Source organism: Panthera leo, chromosome D1 (genome assembly GCF_018350215.1).
Source record: "Panthera leo isolate Ple1 chromosome D1, P.leo_Ple1_pat1.1, whole genome shotgun sequence".
Lineage (NCBI taxonomy): Eukaryota > Metazoa > Chordata > Mammalia > Carnivora > Felidae > Panthera > Panthera leo.
Genome location: NC_056688.1, coordinates 108,466,499 through 108,486,879, shown reverse-complemented (window position 1 = coordinate 108,486,879; position 20,381 = coordinate 108,466,499). Strand labels below are relative to the sequence as shown.

General features: G+C 62.4%; 2 protein-coding genes across 4 annotated transcripts; one reads left to right on the top strand and one right to left on the bottom strand.

Annotated features, from left to right (window-relative positions):
* The first annotated feature begins 229 nt into the window (after positions 1-229).
* KCNK7 (potassium two pore domain channel subfamily K member 7) lies at positions 230-3,652 on the top strand. The gene is made up of 3 exons (XM_042905155.1): positions 230-1,192; positions 2,552-2,950; positions 3,204-3,652. Exons 1-3 carry the CDS (start codon positions 676-678, stop codon positions 3,407-3,409), a joined length of 1,122 nt encoding a protein of 373 aa, XP_042761089.1. The 5' UTR covers positions 230-675; the 3' UTR covers positions 3,410-3,652.
* Positions 3,653-4,037: 385 nt separating this feature from the next.
* On the bottom strand, positions 4,038-20,076 carry EHBP1L1 (EH domain binding protein 1 like 1). 3 transcript variants are annotated; one of them, XM_042904859.1, is made up of 19 exons: positions 19,695-20,076; positions 16,886-16,943; positions 16,154-16,249; positions 15,809-15,862; positions 15,539-15,717; positions 15,307-15,449; positions 14,648-14,716; positions 14,393-14,555; positions 12,257-14,258; positions 11,641-11,798; positions 11,504-11,552; positions 10,414-11,076; positions 6,583-6,652; positions 6,407-6,462; positions 6,191-6,314; positions 5,825-5,924; positions 4,870-4,943; positions 4,671-4,785; positions 4,038-4,532 (listed from the first exon to the last, which is right to left on the bottom strand). In XM_042904859.1, the coding sequence occupies exons 1-19, from the start codon at positions 19,796-19,798 to the stop codon at positions 4,433-4,435; spliced, it is 4,377 nt and encodes a 1,458-aa protein (XP_042760793.1). In that variant the 5' UTR covers positions 19,799-20,076; the 3' UTR covers positions 4,038-4,432. The 3 variants fall into 3 exon arrangements, with proteins under 3 accessions (XP_042760793.1, XP_042760794.1, XP_042760795.1); XM_042904860.1 differs by having other exon boundaries at positions 14,234-14,258; positions 19,695-20,071; XM_042904861.1 differs by lacking the exon at positions 12,257-14,258 and having other exon boundaries at positions 14,515-14,555; positions 19,695-20,071.
* Between the last annotated feature and the right edge of the window lie 305 nt (positions 20,077-20,381).

The window sequence follows — 20,381 nt, the reverse complement described above, 5'->3', positions numbered from 1 at the left end:
GCTCACTGTGTCCCCAGTGTTCAGTGGGGCGGGACTCAGGAGGGCCCAGCACAGGGTTCTCAGGGAGAACTCAGAATGGAGGTGTGAGAGCGTCCTCTGGGCGGCGGCCTTGGCTCCTCTCAGCTCACTGCCCTGCACCCCCCCCCCCCCCCACTCTTCCCAAATCCCCACTCCTGTCCCCTCTTCCTTGCAGGCTGCCTGCTGTACCCCCCTCGCACCCCCCTCCCAATAGGTCCACCTAGGCCACTCTTGTCCTCTCGGCCCTGTGTCCTTACCCCCCCCCCCACCCCCACCCCACACTGTTCCTCTCACACCCCAAGCTCTCTCCCACCTTGACTGGCTTCTGTTCCCCAGCTGAAATGTCAGTCTTCACTCTTCCAGGGCCTTCCCCCAGAACTTCAGGGTATGTGTGACAATTCAAACTTGTCACATTCTCTTGCTAACAGGTTTCTTGTGGAACAGCAGGAGGGAAGGGACCTGTGTCTGTCTTCTTGTCCGGTGTCCTCAGGAAAAAGAAGTACTTGCTGAGGGGATGCAGGGAGCGGGCCGGGCTTGAGTGAGCTCCTCCCTGAATAAGCCACCCTGTGTGACTTTGAGCCGGCCTCGCTCGCTCTCTGGGCCTCGACCTGCTCCACCCCGCCCCCATCTCCCCGGCTTCGGGGAACTGGGCAAATAATGTCTCGTCCCCAGAAATTAGGAGGAGGGACCCGGACCGACCCCCTTCCCGCTCATTCACCCTCTCCCTCAGTGAGTCCCTGGCGTCCGTCTTCAGCCTCCCACGGGCACCTCCTCCCGGCCGCACCCTGCCAGCCCCTCCCAGCTGCCCGTGGAGCCGCCAGCTCCCACAGCACCTCCGACCCCGGGCGGCACAACATGGGGGCTCTAAGGCCCTGGGCCCGGTTCCCACTACTGGTTGTGGCCCACCTGCTGGCCCTGGGGATTGGGGCTGCTGTGCTTCAGGCCCTGGAGGGGCCGCCAGCCCTCCGGCTCCAGGCCAAGCTCAGGACCGAGTTGGCCACTTTCCAGGCAGAATATGGGGCCTGCCTGCCACCTGGGGCGCTGGAGGAGCTTCTGGGCACCGCCCTGGCGGCCCAGGTACGCGGGGTCTCCAGCTGGGGCGGTGGCTCAGAGGCTGGGAACTGGGATCTGCCCTCGGCCCTGCTCTTCACTGCCAGCATCCTCACCACCACGGGTAAGGCTGCCAGGCGGCCGGGCAGGCGGGCGCTCCTGGGGGGCCCTGGCGATGTAGCCCTTCCCTCCGCCCCAAGAGGCCAGACGGATCCCGGGCCTGACTCGGCCTGACATCAGAGCTGGGGCTTCCCACACCAGTACCCCAACTGGTACCTCAAGTTCAGCGGCCAGGCAGGGTGTGTCCTCCTCAGCCACACACCCCGACGCCCCCTGACATCCGGGAGAGATGCCCAGACCCCGTGGCCCGAGGCAAGGTGGGGAGCGGGTATTGTAGGGCGGATTCTTGAACGGAGGAGAATGGAGCGAACCCAGGGGCGCAGGTCAGGACCACCGACTCCGGAGAGAGTGGCCAGGGGGAGGAAGTCCTGATGGAACGTTAGCCATGGCGAGAGGGCACAGAGATGAGGGATGACGGAATTCCTGGCAGAGGGAACAGCATGTGTGAAGGCGCAGGGAAATAAAGGAATGGGACCCGCAGCCCTGGAGGTTTTTTTGTCCTGTGAGTGGACATCGTCCGTACAAACATCTGCAGAGTGTCTAAATGTCGTCTGAATCTGTATTCCCAACTTCTCTCGGACAATCAGGAGAGCTATATTCCCTCTGAGCCAGAATCCCTGCAAGGCGGCATATTGTCCGGAGAGGAACAAGGCCTGTACTTTTGGACGGAACGCTTCCACTCCGGGCCAACCCAACGCTCTTGTCTCACATCTGGCCCCTCTAGGCATTTGCGTTTACAACCTCCGGACCAGCTGGTCCTGTTCTCCCAGCACACCCTGCTCTCCCGCCTCTCCCTGCCTTGCACACGCTTTTCCAGTCCTGACTGCCCTCTCTCACGCACGCTGCCTCTTTTGCCGCCGTTCATGTCACGTCTTCACTGACTTTCCTGCATTGTCGTCTCCACCAAAAGGCAGGGCCTGGGCAGACTCAGATGCCAGTGCAAGGCCTGGCACACAGGGTGTCTCAAGACACCTTTGGGCAGGGGAAGAGTGCGTAACGTTCTTCCCAGTGGATTTGGAAGCATCGTATTGGTCAAGGGCAGAGCTGAGGAACCGGAGAAAACCAAGCTTCCTCTGGGGCAGGATAGGGGTTCTCAGAACTGTCCCAGCCCCAAGAGGCCTAAGGTGACTGCCTCTTTTAATGTTCCATTTCCCAGAAAAGAGTGGGCACAGAGGTAAAGGGACTTGTCCAAGACCCCCAGCGAATGAGGAGCAAAGCCAGCCAGAGCACAGGCGGGAGCCGGTCCCTCGATCTCAGCCACTAGAGGGCGGTCTTCTGCCAGAGGCCTCGTTGGGGGAAGGGGGAGGACCACAGCAGGCATCCCGCTGGAGTGCTCATCGCCCCCGGCCTCTCTCCTTTCCAGGTTATGGCTGCATGGCCCCGCTGTCGGCGGGCGGAAAGGCCTTCTGCGTGGTCTACGCGGCCCTGGGGCTGCCAGCCTCGTTAGCGCTCCTGGCCGCACTGCGCCGCTGCCTGCTGCCTCTGCTCAGCCGCCCAGGGGCCTGGGTAGCGGCCTACTGGCGGCCGGCCCCGGCCAGGGCCGCGTTGCTAGGGGCAGCCGGACTGGGCCTGCTAGTGGCTGGCGCCTTCGTGCTGCTGCCAGCGCTGGTGCTGTGGGGCGTCCAGGGTGACTGCAGCCTGCTGGAGGCCATCTACTTCTGCTTCAGCTCCCTCAGCACCATCGGCCTGGGGGACCTGCTGCCGGGTCACGGCCGTGGCCTGCATCCGGTGCTTTACCACCTGGGCCGGCTCGCACTTCTCGGTGAGTCCAGCTGCCAAGGAGCGTGAGGGCGAGAGGAGGGAAGAGGAGCCCGGACTACGACTCCGTAAACCACTGGGGAGGCCTAGCCGCCCAGGTGGAGGAACCCTGCCCTGGGCTGTGGTGTGGGAGTCGTAGAACCCTGACGGCACCTCTGAGTGGCGCCGGGTGCCGGGGTGGCGGGTCACCTGGCTGGGAGGTGGCAGGGAGCATATGGGCACTGCAAAGAGCTGTGCCATCAACCTCTCCTCACCAGGTTACTTGCTCCTCGGGCTCCTGGCCATGCTGCTGGCCGTGGAGACCTTCTCAGAGCTGCCACAGGTCCGCGCCGTGGTGAAGTTCTTTGGGCCCAGTGGCCCGCGGACGGCTGAAGACCAAAGCGGCATCCTAGGCCAAGACGAACTGGCCCTGAGCACCCTGCCATCCTCGGCCGCAGCCCCAGAACAGACCCCAACTTGCTGATGGGTGCGAGGTGATGGAGTTGAGCTCTGTTCAGGTGGACGAGCTTGAGGAGGAAGCCCCCGGTGATGGGAGGGGAGGGTGTGATTGTAAGGACCTCAGGCAATAGTGGTTTGTTTTGTTTTGTTTTTTTAAAGAAAAAGGCAATAGCCCTGTTCTGGTCCCTTCTTTCAAAATGGGACCCCTAGGGGCGCCTGGGTGGCTCAGTCGGTTGGGCAACCGACTGGGCTCAGGTCATGATCTCACAGCTTGTGAGTTTCAGGCCCGCATCGGGTTCTGTGCTGACAGCCCAGAGCCTGGAGCCTGCTTTCGATTCTGTGTCTCCCTCTCTCTGTCCCACCACTGCTTGCACTCTTTCTCTGTCTCTCAGAAATAAATAAACGTTAAAAAATTTCAAAAAAATTTAAAAAAATGGGATCCCTAAAGCGATCAACGACCCAAACCCCACCATCCTTAAACCCCATCATCCTTTGAAGGCGAAGGCCGAGGGGGGTCCTCCCCGCATCTGGGAACCTCAAAGCCCGCCCGGCCCCATCTGGGAACCTCAAAGGCCGCCCCGGCCCCACTTCGGATCGCAGACAGCCTTATCGGCCCAGCCCCGCCCCCTTCCGTCTATTGAAAGCCCCAGGGCTGAGAAAGGCAGGCCTGGTGTGGCCTCGTCCAACTTTATTGCTCGCGAAGATCAGGAAAGGGGGGAGGGCGGGGGCGCAGCGGTTCACCGGCCATCCCTGTCCCCCCGCTGCCATCGGGGAGGGGTTCTGTAGGGGTGCTCCTGGGACCCCCAGGCCCCGCGAACACACGCACACACACTCACACGGACAAATAAATACGGCCCGGACGGCACGGCCGTCCAGCCGCTCCTGTCTGTCGGGCCCCCAGAGGCCGCCCTTCTTTCCCCCACACGGGGGCGACGGCGGCCCCTACGGGCGGCGCGCCGCGTCCGTGCGGCCCGGGTCCTCCGCAGCGCTAGTCCGGGGCGGCGACCCGGCGCGGCAGCGAGAAAGCCTGGTCCGAGTGGTTGAGGCCTCAGCTCAGCGAACAGCGCTCGCGCCGGCTCAGCTGCCGGCTCAGCTTGCGGCGCCGCTGCTCCAGGCCGCGTTCCAGGCGCTCGTCCTCCTCCAGGGCGCTGGGAGGGAGCGGCTTGAAGTCAGAGTCGGGGCCCCAACCCTAGTCTGCCCCCCTGGCCAGAGCGAGCCCTCCTCGGGAGTCCGCCCCTAGACGCGCCCCCCCCCACCCCTCCCAGCGCGGTCCCCACCCCACTCACATCCGCTCTTTGTGGTCCAGGTCCCGGACCAACTCATCCCGCTGGTTCACCAGCGACACCAGCTCCTCCAGCAGAAGCTGCTCTCGGCGTTGCTGCGCGGCCGTTTTCAGCCAGTCTGAGGGCAGAGGAGGCCGAGGGTCAGGAGGCGCCCGTCCCTGCTCTGTACTGGCTCTCACCCTCTCCGGGCCCCATCTCCCACCTTCGATGGCTAGCATCGCCCGTAGCTCCCGGCTCAGCAGCTCGAACCTCCGCTCCAGGTCTTGCTCCTCGATACTGGGGTGGAGGGTGCGGGGTGGGTCAGGAAAAGGGGAACAGGAGAGGAAGGGGTCCGGGGCTCTGACCACTCCCTGGCCTCCCATCCCACCTCATTACCAGTTCGTGTGGAGGGCTGGGCTGAGGAAAGCGCTATACCCCCGTCCCTGCCCCAGATCATCTTCCTTCCAACTGTTCTCCTAATGCTGGATGCTTAATAGTGTCTCCTCCCATCCCCACTGCTTTTTATTTTTTAATTTTTAAATATGTATTTATTTTTGAGAGAGACAGAGCATGAGTGGGAGAGGGGCAGAGAGAGGGGGAGACACAGAATCCGAAGCAGGCTCCAGGCTGTGAGCTGTCAGCACAGAGCCCGACGTGGGGCTCGAACTCATGAGCCATGAGATCATAACTTGGGCCAAAGTCGGACACTTAACTGACTGAGCCACCCAGGCACCCCTCCCTTTTTTTTTTTTTTTTTAATTAGGAAACAACCTTGCAGGATCATTTGGATGAACATTATTCATCAGCAGCAAGTATGAGACGCTAAAATTATTCTGAAAAATGAATAACCAGCTCAGATCTCGGTGGGCCTCAGTTTTTCTTATTGGAAAGGAACAGGGTCAAAGGAACCGGCACTCAGCCCTGACTTGCCTGTACCACGTTTTTCTCTGGGCCTCAGTTTTCTGATTCATAAAAACAGTACCAATAAAAGAGGTGTACAATTCATACAGGACTTTTGAGAAGAAGAAAATAAGGCGACTGAGCAATTTTCCAAAAAGACCTTTGCAGAAAGAAGAAAGTAGTGAATAGCTCTAGCCAAAGTGGCCAAGATTCCCCTCTTTCCTGCACGGCCCGGGGCGGGCTGGGGGCGGGGCCTGGAGTGGGAGGGGCTCACTCACAGCAGCTGCAGCTGGTCCTGCCTGCGGATGAGAGCATTCTTCTTGTTGACCAATGTGAACCACTCCTGGATCAGCACCTCCTCCTGCAACCTGTTGGCACCTGAACCCGGCCAGGACAGTCACCAGGCCTGCCGTCAACCCAGGTGGCAAGAGTAGGGCGGCTGGGGACTGGGGCTCGCTTCCTTACGGCATCCCAGAAGCCGGAGCCTGGTGCCTCCGGCAAGCTGCTTCCCTTGTCCCGCTGTAAATGGGGACAGAGACCCCAGCCTTGCCTCCTCCCAACTCCTCCCCAGATCAGGAAGGGCTGCAGGGCTGGGCAGATCTGGTGGCATGTGTTGGGGAGTGGACTCCCGATGTCTGCCCCACCTGACTCCATAAGGCTCCTCAGCTGCGTCTCCACCTCCGCTGCCCGCCCATCTATCTGTCTCTGCTCCTGTTCCAGGGCCTGCAGCTCTGCGCACACGTACTGACTTGTGTCCTGGAACCGTTGCTGCAGAAAAGGGGGGGGGCAGGGGGGGGCTCAGTCCAGGCTCTGCCTGGGAAGTGCCACCCACCAGCTCCTCCCTCCTCAGCCCTCCTTACCAGCCCAGCCTCTTCCCCTGGACTTGGGGGCGGCTCCTCCGGTGGGGAACTCCCACCTGCAGACAGAGACCGGGCTAAGGCACCTCCATCTGACAGCTGCCCCCAGGGCGTCCCCAGCTCAGGATCTGTGAACAGCCTGAACTGAGCTGGGTCACTACTCCCTCGCAACTACTCACCAGGGGGCTGCTGTGGGGCTGTGGTTGTAGATGGGCCAGGGGCAGGGCTGGGGTCAGGGCCCAGGCCTTCCTGTGGAGAAAGGGGCCGGTGAGGGCTTGCAGGGCTCCCCAACAGCCCCGCCCTAGGGCCAGCCAGAGCCTCATGCACACGCAGGGGAGGAGAGGCCCTCAGTTCCAGGCCCTGCCCACCCCAGCTGCTTCTCCAGTCCTGCATGCACAGAACTCCACCCTCCGTCCCCTCCAGGGAAAGTGCCTCCCCAAGGGAAGGCCATGGCCTTCACCCTGCCTGGCCCTGTGATCCTGGGCCAGTCCACTCCCACTCTGGGAGCCTCACAGTCCTTGTTCCCTGGGCTGGGTTTACAAGGCTTTTGTGAGAGTCAGGGGTGGAAGGCTGTGAGGGGCCTGGCTGGGGCCTCTCCTTCTCCCTCGCTCCTTCCTGCTTGGAGCTCCCTCAGGCCACCTCGGACTCCCATCACCTAGTGCTTGAGTCTCCATCATGGCCAGGGGCCCACGCGGTGACACTGAGCTCCCTTGATGCATGCACCTCATCTCCAGACCCAGGCCACCTTGGGCCAGCACCTCCATATCCTGGCCAAAAGGGGGCACCCTCCCACCTTATCAATTCCCACGCCCGGACTGCTGTGCTCTTCATAGAACACTCAGAACACGTCAGGTGGGCTGGGCCTACCAATTTCAGTCTCCAAAGGCAGGGCTGGCCCTTAATGTGCCCTACCCCTGGCGACTTGCTGGGTGGGTGGGGGGGTCAGCTCCGGGGGCTCAGGTCAGCAGACAGCCTGGCCCCTTTGATGGCTCCTGCTCGGGCCACCCTTCTAGGTCACAGGGTGGGGAGAAGGTTGAACTACCCCACTGTCCACTCCATCCTGCGCTTCTCTGAGAAGCGTCCCCGGACAGATGGCGGTCAGATGCCATCCTCTCTGGCCCGTGTCAGTGGCCACTACCCATTCCCTGCCTGCTGACTCTATCCTCAAGTCACAACTGAGGGGTCTTCCTAAAACCTTCACCGGATGGTGTCACTCCCCCAGCCCCCCGACCCCTCTCAGCGCCCAATCTCGTCGCCAAGGCCTGTTGGCAGCTCCAGCCTCAACTCCTACTACCCCAGACCCCACCCAGACACCAGCCGTTGGCCATAGCAATGGACTTTCACTTCCCCAAATTGCTTCCTCAGCCTGGACTGGCCTCTATCTGGAGAAACCTGACATCAGCAACCTTCATGACCCGGCTCGGCTCCACCTCCATGAGGCCCCTTCGGGCTCCCACACAGCTTTCTGTCTCTCTTCCCGAACTTCACCCCTCCTGAAGCCCGGAGAGTGCCCCCCTCCATGGCCTCCCAGGCCTCCCCCATCCCTGCTTGCACCCCCATCATAGCTGCTGGTTATCTGTGTCTCCCTGCCCAGAGGCAGCCCCTGCAGACAGGATGGGGCCCAGAGAATGCACTCAGGGCCCACCAATTAGCGCTGTTGACTAGACATTGATGCGTTGGACACGGCGCACATGACTCCACCAGTCCCCCCAACAGCTCTGTGATTCAGGGGTCATAACATCACCACTTCACAGAACAGGACACCAAAGGTCAGAGATGAAGCTCATACAGGTCTGGCCGAGGACCCAGGGCTGTCTAATCCAAAGATGTGTTCCCAAGCTGGGCCACCCACTGGCTGTTTGCCTCTGGGCCAGTCATACTCCCTGGGCTTCTGTTTGTCTTTATGTGAGAAAAATCCGAACCCTGTGGAAACTGGGGGTGGCAGGGTTCCAGAAAGGCATCTGGGGAAGAACACAGTTCCCCTTTCTTGACGGCACCCTGAAGTAGTATCTCAAGGCCACTCCGTGAAGGACTTAGGCATTTGCTGCTTCTCCTCAGGGAAAGAGGACAGAAAGGTTACGTGGCTCGCCCAGAGTCCCACAGCCAGCCAGCCAGTAGTGCTGAGCCTAGTAGAGGGCACCGTTTCATAGTTCCGGCTTCACGGGTGTTCTCAACTTTCTCCCTGAACCTCAACGTTCCCACCTGCAAATGAGGTAATCATTCCTCCCTGGAAGGGACGTTGGGAGAAGTCAGTTGGGAGCTAATAAGGGGTCATGGGGGCAGGGCCTGGCACGCAGCGTGCACTCCGCCCACAGAGCAGGCAGAGGCAGAAGAGTGGAGGAGAAACCCCAACCTCAGCAGCCACTGAGCTTACTCACTCAGCCCCGATGGGAATTCCAACGCTTCCTCCCGTCTGACCCCAATTCCCCTTTCTATACCCTCACGCATGGCCCCTCCTCCAGGAAGCCTTGCTGGGCCGCACCAGAGGCACCCTGCCCTCCTCTTGGCGTTGCTTCGGCCCCACCCCAGCTTCAAGGTGCCTGACTTCATCCCATCCAGGATTTTGGGAGCTCCCAAGGGCAGGGACAGGCCTGACCTCCTCCTACTGCATGCATAGGGCATGGGGGATGGGAACAGCCAATAAGGAGGGGTCCCCTCCAGCCCCGTGGGTCACAGATCTCCTGTGGGACAAGGGCTCGGGAGGGGCCTGGCTCAGAAGGACCAGCTGCTGGGACTTGGGCAGAGAAGGGTGTAGGACAGAGCCTCCCCTCTAAGATTTAAGGAGCCAGTGACATATATTAATGAGGCTGTGGCCAGAGAACAACAGACAGGCCAGGGGTGACTGTGTCCCTCTGGCCCTTGCGTATCACATCTCCTAGGGGTGCCTCTGGTGCCCTCTCTGTCTCTCATTCACAATGCTGTGCCTCTGACCCGCTCAAGGCTCCCGCTCTCCAAACCAGCCTTATCGCTACCTGCGGACCTCGTGGGAGATGACTGGCAGATCCCTAAAGGAGACTTGAGCTTTCCTGCTAAGAGCACACTTTTACTTAAGCAGGTCCCCCCCATTTGAGAACCATCTCTTCCCATCTTATCAGCCTAGCTCACATGGCTGCTTCTTCCAGAAAGCCTTTCCCGGTTTATTCCCTCCTTTCTTTGGAACGTCATCCCTGGGCAGCTGAAGGCTTGCAGTGGCCTGACAGGGCTGCCCCTGCTGTTGCGGGCAGGATGGGTGCAGGGGGTGGAAGGAACCCCAGCTGGGAAGCCACTTCAGTGGCACTTGTCCTTGAGCAAATCCCTGCCTTCTCTGGGACCACCTCCCCTTCAGTGCAATGACCATATGATACCCTGGGAGACCCGAACCTGAGAAATGCAGGGGCTGGGGGAGTGGGGTGGAGGGGGCACCAGGCAGGGTCTCCCAGCTTCAACCTCCCATTATCAGAGAAGAATGGGTCTCCAGGATCTGGAGTTAAAGATCCGAATCGGAGATACTTGGAACAGGGAGGCCCTGGCTGGCCCCGCTGAGGACAGAAGCCCTGCCCGGCTTATAGGGCAATGGTGGCTGCTGAGCGACCCAGGGCCAACCGCAGGGAAAGAAACGCCCCCACCCACTTCACAGTCCCTAAAGAGCAGCGTGCTGAGTGCTGACAACCATGGAGCCTCCTAGGAACTTCCTGCTACAGCCCGTGATTCCACTACCTGGATGTCAGGCATTAAGAACCATTAGCATAGATTCCAAGCTGGGAGCAAAGGTGGAGACCCCGCCCAGGCGGCCGCTCTGGGCCTGGGGGGCCTCGGCCTGCACGTGTCCCCTGAACGGAAGCCCACTCCGTCGCCGGGGGACTCTTCCCGGACACCACGGCCCCCGCACTCAGAAAGCGCCTCGCCGCGCCCAGCCGAGTCCTGCTGCCCTGAAGCCGCCGCCTCTGCGCCGTCTCTGCCCTTGGGGCCCCTCAGGACCCATCCCTCTCTGCCCGGCCACCCTCGACCCCGCGCCACAGGAGGGCACTCACCGCAGCCGCGGCCCCGGCGGCCCCCGCGTCCGGGTCGTCCACCGAGAAGGAGTTGCTGTTCCGCAGCCGCGAGCGCCTCTTCTTCAGCAGGTCGGCGTCGCGCACGTGGGAGAAGGAGCCGTGCGCGCGGGGCGGGGGCACCGGCCCGGCCTCCCCGTTGACCGACGGCCGCCGCAGCCTCACGCCGCCCCCGGCGCCCGGCGCCCCCGCCCCGTTCACCAGCCCCTCGGCCGGGGGCGCGGACGCCCGGGCTCCGGGGCCGTCGGCAGGGGCTTCCGCGGAGCGCGCCTCCGGGGCGGCCTCCGCACCGCGGTCCTTGGAGGCCGCCTCGGGAGCCGCCCCGTCCGCGCGGTTCTCGGGCTCCTTGGGCCCCTTGGGCCCCTTGGGCTCCTCCGGCGCCTCGGCCCGGTGCTCGCGCAGCCGCTGCGCCAGGCCCCCGGCGTCCAGGCCGTCGGGCGGGCTCGGCTGGGCGCTGGCCACGCGGTACGTGCCGGCGCCGCCGCCGCCCTCCAGCTGCACCAGCTGCAACTCCTGCCCGGTGCAGAAGGCGCGGATCTGGCACAGGTACGTCATGACGATGAGCTTGTCGGGCACCGACAGCAGCACCATGTCCGCCGGCTCCAGCAGCCGCGACACGCCCAGAGCCGCGAAGCCATCGAAGGCCTAGGAACGGCGCGCTGGGGATCAGCGGCGGCGGCGGGTGTTACCCAGCGACGCTGCGGCCCCGCCCAGGACCGCCGGAGGAATCCCCGCGACTGGCACGCCGGGGTTTTGCCTAGCAACGCCTTCACCCTTCTATTGGGGGAAATCTAGCAACAGGGCCCGCCCCCGCGTCACCCAGCAACTGCACACCAAAGGGCGGTTTTGGAAAAACCATCTGGGGAAATAGGCTTTAAAACAAAACAAAACTAAGAAAAACGAACAGTTTAAAGACCGAGAGGGTACAAAAGTGACAGAACTTCCCAAACCCACTTGCTGGGGCCCTGCAGCCCGTAGGTTCCTCTCCTAAGGACAGACGGACCCTAAATGTTGGATCTACGGCCTGGCTCTGGACCCTTTCCCCCCAGGCGTCGCTCCCTCTCCATCTCACCTGCTTGTTGTTCTGCTTGATGTTGAGTGGGTCCAGGGAGGCGTAGTCGCTGCAGAGAGAGGGCCGGTCAGAGGCTGAAATCACACCGCCCTCCCAGCAGGCTCCCTCATTCATTCCCACCCCCTCTGGCAGCTCACATCTTGTCTGGGTAGAAACGGTGCAGGATGGCACAGAAGGCCAAGCCGTTGCGCCAAGATGTAGTGAAGTTGGTGACTCGGACACCACGGTAGCCAGCGGTGACTTCCTGGCACCACTCCAGCAGGGATTGACTGGAGCTGACCAGAGCACGTGGTGCCTAGGGACACAGGGATGGGCTCAGGGAATGTGAACGGAGGACCTGTACCCTCTGACCCCTGGGCACAAAACAGCCCTGGCTCTGGGTTTGCAGAGGTCACCAGAGACCACTGGCCAGAGCCTTGGGACTAGGCAAAGGGTTTCCAGCTCTGTGGTTATCTACCGAGGTCACCTAAAAGGTCAGTGGCCCCCAGGCAAGATCAGAGGTCACCAGCAGCCACACCTCAAGGTCAGCCCAGAAAATCAGCTTAGGGGTGTCCGGGTCCATGCAGCCCAGGGAAGACAGATGGGGGAGCCAGGGCATCCTGAGAGAGGAGAGGGTGAGGGGGGCTCCTTGAAGCCGAGCCCCTATCCCACCGCACCCCAGTCGACCAGGTGGGTCCATGCAGAGCCGCCGTTAGCTCAGCCCAGGGTTAGTGGAAAGCAGCGGACTGGGCCCTCGGCGGCCCCCATCCCTACCTGGCTGCCTGGCAGCCTCCCGTCCTCTTCAGGCTCCTCTGGGGAAGAGGCCCCCGAGGGCTTGGGCACCCCAGCCCCTGCCCCGCTGGCCACCTGCACCTCAATCAGGCTGGCCTCCGGGAGGTTTCCCTCAGCTTCTTGTCCCTGCTCAGTCCCTGAGAACCCGGCCTCTGCTTCCTGGGCCTCAAAAATACCAGATTCGTTCTCTGGAGGCCCTAAAATCTCCGTCTCTGCTTCCTGGGCCCCCCAAGCCCCAGACTTGGCCTCTGAAACTCCCAGCACCTCAGCTTCTACCTCCTGGGCCCTCAAAACTGTGGTCTCTGCCTCTGCTCCCTGGGGCCCTAAAACTCCACGCTTAGTGATGGAATCCTGCAAAGCTTCATATTGGAGAGTCTCCCAGAGCCCAGTCTCTGCCTCCTGGACCCCCAAAGTCTTAGCCTTGTCCTTCTCAGCCTCTAAAACTGTCGTTTCTGTCTGTTGAGTCCCCAGTCCCTCAGCCTCTGCCCTTCCAACTCCTGGCCCTGAAACCCTTGAATCCCCCACCTCTGTCTCCAGGGCGCCTGCTATCTGATTTTCTATCCTGGGAACCCCCGAACCCCCAGCTTCTATCTCCTGGGTCCCCGGTATCTCAGCTGCTGCTGTCTCAGTCTCAAACCCTGGGATCCCTGAGCCCCCTACCTCTGTTTCCCGGGTCCCTGCTGTCTCAGATTTTATCCCTGAACCCCCCACCTCAGCCTCTTGGGTTTCCAATATCTCAGCCTCTGCCGTCCCAGCTTCTATCTCTGGCATCCTGGAACCTCCCACCTCTGTCTCCTGGGCCCCCAGTATTTCACGTTCTGCTATCTCAGCTTCTATCCTCAGTATCCCTGAACCACCAGCTATCTCCTGGGTCCCCAATATCTCCGTCTCTGCCATCCTAGTCTTTGTCCCCAGAAACCCTGAACCCTCAGCCTCTGTTTTCTGGGCTCCCAGTTCCTCAGACTCTGCCACCCCAGCAGCCTCTGACTCTAGGACCCCTGATCTCACGATCTGTGTCTCCTGGGCCCCCAACGCCTTGGCTTCTGCTGTCCCCATCTCTATCTCTGGGAACCCTGATCCCTCCACTTGGGTCTCCTGGGTCCCCAGTACCTCTGACTCTGCCACCCCCGTCTCTGTTCCCAGGACCCTTGAATCCCGAGTCTCTGCCTCCCAGACCCCCAGATCCCTAGACATCACCCCCTGGTCAGTTGCTGGCGGGGCTCCCTGGTACCCGCTCACCTGTGGCCTGGTGCTTGCTGCTCCAACAGAGGGACCCTGCTCCAGGCCTGTCCCCCCAACACCAGGGGCTCTGCCTCTCACCTCTGCACCCTCTCTCTCCTGGCCTGCAGCAGCTCTGGCCCCACTGAGGTCACCGAGATGCCTGGTGTGCCCTGCAGGGTCCGCTGGGGGTGGGCTCAGGACTGTGGGAGCCTCATCCCTGGTCCTGACCCCTGTCTTCCCCTGAGAGCCCCTTGGAGGAGCCTCGGGAGTCCCCTTGAATCTTGCCTCAGACATCACCCCTACAGCCTCTGGTCCCTCAGTGTCCACATGTCTCACCTTTGACATCTGCTCAGCATCCACTTGACTCCCTTCTAAACTCTCTTCAGGCTCCCCGGCTCTGACGTCTGACCTCTTAGTGTTCACCTCTCTGACTCCTGACTCCTGCTCAGTGTCCGTCCCCCCAGCCCCCTGCCTATCCCCAGCGCTCCTCCCCTTAACCTTAGGTTTCTGCCCCCCCAAAGAGTCTCTGGAGCCTCCACCCTCAATGCCTGGGGCCAGCCTGGCTCCCTGAGCCTCTGTCCCTTCCTGCGGGCTTTCCTGGGCCTGGGTCTGCCCAGAAGAACGCACTCCTGCCGGGGGATCCCCTGAGGCTTTGGGAGCCTCATCTTCCCCTTGGGGGACTAGGGGCCAGGGGGCATCAGAGCCTTTCCGGAGCCGAGGGGCTGGGGTGGGGGCCACCTCCTGGCCTGGCTGTCTTGAAGACCTGAGGAGAGAGCAGGAGAGAGCATTTTTAGCCCCATCCCCGCCCTTCAGGTTCCTAGGGCCCTGGAAAGGCACGCTGGTAGGAGTGCAGCTTTCTAACAGTGGGCAGGGGACAGGGCTCGTGCCAAAGCTCACCTCTTCTCTGGTGGGGTTCCCGGGGGCCTTGGGGCCTTGAGGCCCACCTGGCCCCCTGCTACAGTAGCTCTTTCAGACCCCTGGCCCTGGGAGGTCCTGGCTGGGGGCGCAGGGGCACTCACAGGGGCCGGGCTGGTATCCTCCACACTAGAGGGGTTGGCAGCTGGGGAGGAAGGAAGGGAGGGGTGCTGAGGCCTGGGCCCTGAGGCTGGAGGTCCATTCCCTCCCCGGTCCCAACCTGAGCCTGGGCCTCACCTGCCTGCTGGTGCTGGGCCCGGCCCTCCTCCTCCTCCTCACAAAGTGTCTTCAGCTCCCGAGGGGGATCTGGGGTGGGGATGGTGGGGGGGGGGGGCAGGTCAGCCCAGGGGAGGGCCCTGCAGGTCTGACCCCCTCCCCCCAACCAGAGTCCTGGGCCTACCTGGGAAACGCCCCAGCCTCAGGGCACCGCCCCGGCCTGCGAGAAGAGACAGGCCCTCGGATGCGGAGAAAGAGAGAGAGAGAACCACAAGGACAGACAGAAACAAAGCCTTAACAAGCAAAAGGGAGGGATGAGGAAGCCAGTGAGGAGGGCCAGGGTGGGTGGCGAGGGCTGGGGAGATCAGACTCCCCTCTGCGCGTTTGGCCCTGCCGTCTCCGGGCAGGTACCCGCTCAGGGCTGATGAGAGGGCCAGAGGCTCTGGGAACCCATCCTGCAGGACTCAGCCAAGAACCCACGCCGCCGCAGGACCAGGAGCCAAGTTTGGACAATCAGGGCTGCCGGGGCAGGTTGGGGCTGCCCGGGCCGTAGTGAGCCCCCTCACTGGGCGTGCTCAAGGCAGGCCCTGGCCCGGCACAGCGAGGGGCTTATGGGCAGGCTTATCCCCCACCCTCCCTAGGTCTTGGAGATCTCAGTCCATGGTAGGCCGTGAGCCCACCTGGCTGGGGGACACGAGCCCGTGCCTCAGGGGCACCTGGACCATTGGCCTCCTCCTCGTCACTCTCAGCGAAGTCGTCCAGGTTGCCCACGTCACTAGGCTTCACGCTCATGAGGCTCGCAAGACTCTGCATATCATCGTCCCTGGGGGTGGGGGTGGGGTCAGAGGTCAGGGGTCGGGGCTGGGGACAGAGATTACAGACTAAGGCCAAGGGAGGAGGATGGGCACTCACGTGGCACGGCCCTCGCGCAGCAGAACCCCCGAGAGAGTGAGGCTCAGCTCCGCGTGTACCACCTTCACCGACTTGGGCTTCAGCCGCAGCCGCAGGGGGACTGGGGCAGGCACGGGCCCCGCATGGCGGGCCAGGTCCACCTCTGCGGTGGCCAGCACCTTCCGCTGCCCCTTGGATTCCTGTGGGCCGGGGAGAAGGGCCGGGGGGAGGAGCATCAGTGCCGCCCCCGAGGCCCCAAGAGCCCAAGCCCCGGCCTGCCCGGCCACTCACATTCTCAATAATAAACGTCCACTCTTTGGCCTCGTACTGGTCCACGTGAGGGTCCTGGGGAAAGGGGGAACTGGTGAGTACGGGGGCTGCTGGGGTGAGGGCGGTACGGGGAGAAGGGCCAGCCGTCTCTCACGCTGCTTCTGGCAGCTATGTGTGCATGCTACCTGCTCCAGAGAGACCTCCTGGGCCGCCCACACTGAACAGGCTACCCCCACCCCCGTCTTGCTTCTTGGCCTCACCCCTGTGTTCTGATTTGGATGGATAACACACTGGGATCCCTCGTGGCTGCCTGGGTTGTAATCGCCCCCTCCCATTCCCACCTACGCAGGAAGGTTAGAGACTCACCCTGTATAGGGTCACAGAGATGTCCACATTCTCTGGCACCATCCACACCACGGTGCCCCGGTATGGGTTCTGGATGCCTGGCTGCCAGCTGTGGGCCTGCAATGAGCAGTCTGAAGCCTCCCCTGACTCTTAAGTCTCCCCTTGTCCCCTGTCCTTATCCCCAAACTTGACCTCATCTTTCTCTCCATTCTGTGGATTCTTTTGTTTTTTTTTTTCCTAATGTTTATTTAGTTTTGAGAGAAAGAGCACAAGCAAGGGAGAGCAGAGAGAGAAGGGGGACACAGAATCCGAAGGAGGCTCCAGGCTCTGAGCTGTCAGCACGGAGCCCAATGCGGGGCTCGAACCCCCGAACCACGAGATCATGACCTGAGCCAAAGTTGGATGCTTAACCGACTGAACCACCCAGGTGCCCGAGCGTTGATTTAGTTTTTAGAGAGAGAGAGAGAGCACGAGCAGATGAGGGGCACAGAGAGAGGGGGACAGAGGATCCGAAGCAGCCTCAAGATGACAGCAGCAAGCCCAACGCAGGGCTCCAACTCGTGAAGCACGAGATGGTGACCTGAGCCCAAGTCGGAGTTTCAACCAACTGAGCCACCCAGGAGCCCCCTTTCTGCGGATTCTGGTCCAAACCCGAAGCTGACTCCACTCTCCCATCAGTCCTCACCCACTTACCCCGCACCCACTGTTGGCCTCACCCCCAACCTGGACCCCCCAGCTGACAACCTCCCCCACCTTGGAGCAGATGCGTCTGTTCCGCCGGGTCCATACCACCACCAGCTTATCCGGCTGCCTAGGGGTGGGGAGAGAGGGGGCTACTCAGTCGGGCCCACTCGCCCAGCCTCTCCATCTCCCCCGGGGTCTTCCTTCTGCCCACACCCTCCTCGCCCAGGAGAGGGACTGGACAGCCCATTATCTGGAGCCACCAGGAGCAGGGTGGAGCTGCTTGAGGCAGGGTGAGGCCCAGGGCAGAAGGGCAAAGGCCCAGATGTGTGTGGGTCGACAGGGATTATGAAGACAGGCAGCCAGAGAGACAGAGACATATAGAGAGACAGGCACACACAGAGACAGGGAGATACGCATAAACACAGCGAGGACCCGGCCAGAGACACACAGACTTAGAGACACAGGGAGAGACAGACTTGGAGTAAAACAAACCCAGTCACTCACAAATATGTGGGGAGTGTGCACTGTGAGCCCGGCCCAGTTTAGGGGCAGAGCAGAGCACAGAAGAAATGAGACCCTCTCGGGGGCTGAGGACAACAGAGGCAGGGGTGGAGTGCCAATCAAGAAAGAAAATAAGTGACCAAGCTGGCTTCAGGGAGATGGGAGAGAGCCACTGGGGTCTCCTTGAACTTGGGGTGTCTGAGCAAGGCATGGGTGGGGGAGGGACAAGCTCGTGAGGCTCTGGAGAAGGAGGGTTCAAGAAGGGATGGCAAGTGCAAGGGTCCGAGGTTGGGGACGGAGCAGGGGGGGTGGGGGCTCGGGATCAGAGCGAGGGGCAGAGGGTGGGAGGTGATCAGAGACACACAGGGTCAGTTTGTCATCAGACAACCACCCAGGGCCTTCCACGTCCAGCCCTTCGCTGGGCTCAGAGGCCCTGAGAGCCAGCCATGCCCCCACCTCTCAAACCCAGAGCCCTGGACTCTAGCTCTGCAGGGCCGCTGACTCCCACAAGGGGCATCAAGAAAGACTTCCAGAAGGTGACATCCAAACCAACTGCATACACCGGGGCCGACTCAGAGAAGAGGCAGAGACGTGAAAAGACAGACGTGAAGACAGATGTGAAGAGGCTCTTGTTTTCAAGAGCCAAGAGTTGCCCGTGCAGGGCCCAGCCCCACAGCGATAACACATGGGTGCGGGGAGAAGGTCCTTTTGGGTTAGAGAGTCCAAGTGCTGCCCACGAGGGTGGGGGTGGTTGAGGGGACCATCAGGCCGAGGGCAGTACAAGAGCCCTCTTTGCCTGCACCCGGCCCCAGGCCAGGGCACTTAGGCTCACCCACCTCACTGCCCCTCTGTAGGCGGGGCCAGGATAAATGGCTCTCCTGTCAACCCCTGAGAATCCTGAGGCCCAGAGAGGTTGGGAGCCAGGCAAGGTCACAAAGCCAAGCGCAGAGCCCGCCAGCCTGCAGCCAAGCTCCTCTCCCCAACCCCAAACTGCAGGTGATGGCTGAGCAAAAGTAGCCACCACGGGGCCTTCCCAGAAAGGGGAAGCAGACAGGGGTGCCTAGAGAGGGCGGGGCCTGGCTGGGCAGCCTGACTCAGGCCAGGCACGCCCTCCTGGGGAGCCTGAGATCCGGGCAGGGGCAGCTTCCTAGCCTGGGCTCCTAGCTCAGAAGCCCAGTAGGCCCTGCCCACCCCCGTGACTCAGATGCATTGACACTGCCCGCACCCTAGGCCTGCTCTCTGGGACCATGCCCAGCGTCCCCTTGGGCTCATCCTGGATGCTGGGGCAGAAGGTAGAAGCCAGAGACCAGAGTTCAAGTCCTAGCCCTGTGCTGTGTTACCCTAGTCAGCCCCTGTCTTCTCTGGGCCTCGCCAAATGGAGTGAAGGGCCCTCCAGCTGGCCCAGTCAAAACCACGGATATGGCTGCTGCCCAGGGGACCCTAGCCTCCTGCTCACTCCCCTCCCTTTGGACCCCATGATCCCTTCCTGCCCCAGCAGCTTTCTCTTGGGAGCCTAAATTTAGCCCCGCCTGGCGGGCGAGGCCCCCACAGCTGCGCCCTAATCCAGCCAAGGGAAGCCGACACCAGTGAGCACGTATATTTAGGGTGTGACGCAGGGGTCCGGGCAGCTGCGGGTGGGAGCCATGTGAACAAGATGCCCCCGGCTCCTTTGGCAGTCTGAGCCAGGTTCTGTGCTCTCTCACATATCTCCCCCTGACCGGGCCACCTCGCCCTCCCTAAGCCCTCTCCTCCCAGACTCACAACCTTCTAGGCCCTCAGGCCCCTTTAAGCCAATCCCTGCCTCCCTCCTCATCCCTCTCAGTACTCAGTTTCCCCTTTTAAGGACATTGTGGAGACATATCCAGCCTCCCAGCATCCACTCTGGCTGAGGCCTGCGTGTGGTGTGTGCGTGTGTGTTCCTCTGGCTCAACAAGTGGGCAGAGGGGGAGGGGGCAACATCCTTGTTCTGAGCTGGACCCGTCGATGGAGGTTTCTGCCGCGGCCTGGCCACCCGCAGACCTCAAAATTTGCTCCCTTTTCCGATGCCACCCGGAACCATCCCTCTGGTCAAAAAAACAGGAGGCCTCCCTTCCCCCAGCCCTGAGCGCAGCGGAGGAAGGTGTGGGCACAGACAGACAGATTCCCAGGCCTGCAAATTCTGACCTCCACTCCCCAACAGCTACCCACACCACCAAGTCTAGGGGCCCCACAAACTGCAGAGGCACTTTTGAATCTCTGTCTGGGACGCCAGGGCCCAAGGTGGGGCAAGGCGCCTGTTTGGCCCCTGGGTTGGGGGCAGGGTTCTCTCAGGCTTCAACGCCACCGCCACAGGGTCCCGGCCAGCCCGCGGAGTCCCCCAGGCCTCCCTGTCACTCACCATTTCTTGGTGCACTCCACCACCAGCTCGTGGTAACAGGCCACAAACTGGAACTTGGCGGCCCGCTTGCCCACGCGCTGCAGGCGCTTCCACACCGAGGTCATGGCCCCCGCCGCCCCCGCCGCCGGATCCTCAGACTCTGGGCTCCCGCTGGCCCGAGACCGCTGGCCGGCCCTGGGTCCCCATGGCCTCCGGGGCTGCTATCCGAGCCGCCCGTCCCGTCCGTCGGAGCTGTCCGAGGCTCGGACCCGGGGCCGATCTCCCCGGGGAGGCCGCTGGGGCCCGCCGGGTGGTCCGGCTGAGTCGGCGGGTTGTCCGGGGCGCGTCGGGTCGCTGGAGCGCTGAGCGGCGAGCGCGCCGTTTCCTGGAGCCGCACCCCCGTCGGAAGGCGGGCGGGGCTCCGGCGGGGGCGGGGGCCGGGGCCCGGGCGGGAGCGGGGGGCGGGGCGGCCCGGCTTCCGGGGCCTCGCGCCTCTACCGCGGTTGGCGGGGAGGGGAGGGGTACCGAGGGGGACGCCCGGAACGCAGCGCCGGCTCGCAGCGCGCCGAGGCGGTGCGGACGCGGGGGCCGGGGGAGAGAGCAACCGACAACTTGGTGCCGCCCTCTCGAGCATTGCCCCGGCCGCCACCCTTCCTGCCCGCAGCCCTGGGAGGTATGTACTGTTGGCCCCATTTCACAGGTGGTGGA

Coding starts and splice junctions, on each gene's coding strand:
- KCNK7 (XM_042905155.1), top strand. CDS start 676: ATGTCTCGTCCCCAGAAATTAGGAGGAGGGACCCGGACCGACCCCCTT. Junction 1,193..2,551: donor CAGCATCCTCACCACCACGG/GTAAGGCTGCCA, acceptor TCTCCTTTCCAG/GTTATGGCTGCATGGCCCCG. Junction 2,951..3,203: donor GGGCCGGCTCGCACTTCTCG/GTGAGTCCAGCT, acceptor TCTCCTCACCAG/GTTACTTGCTCCTCGGGCTC.
- EHBP1L1 (XM_042904859.1), bottom strand. CDS start 19,798: ATGACCTCGGTGTGGAAGCGCCTGCAGCGCGTGGGCAAGCGGGCCGCC. Junction 16,250..16,885: donor ACAGACGCATCTGCTCCAAG/GTGGGGGAGGTT, acceptor TGCTCATTGCAG/GCCCACAGCTGGCAGCCAGG. Junction 11,077..11,503: donor TCAAGCAGAACAACAAGCAG/GTGAGATGGAGA, acceptor CGCCGTTCCTAG/GCCTTCGATGGCTTCGCGGC.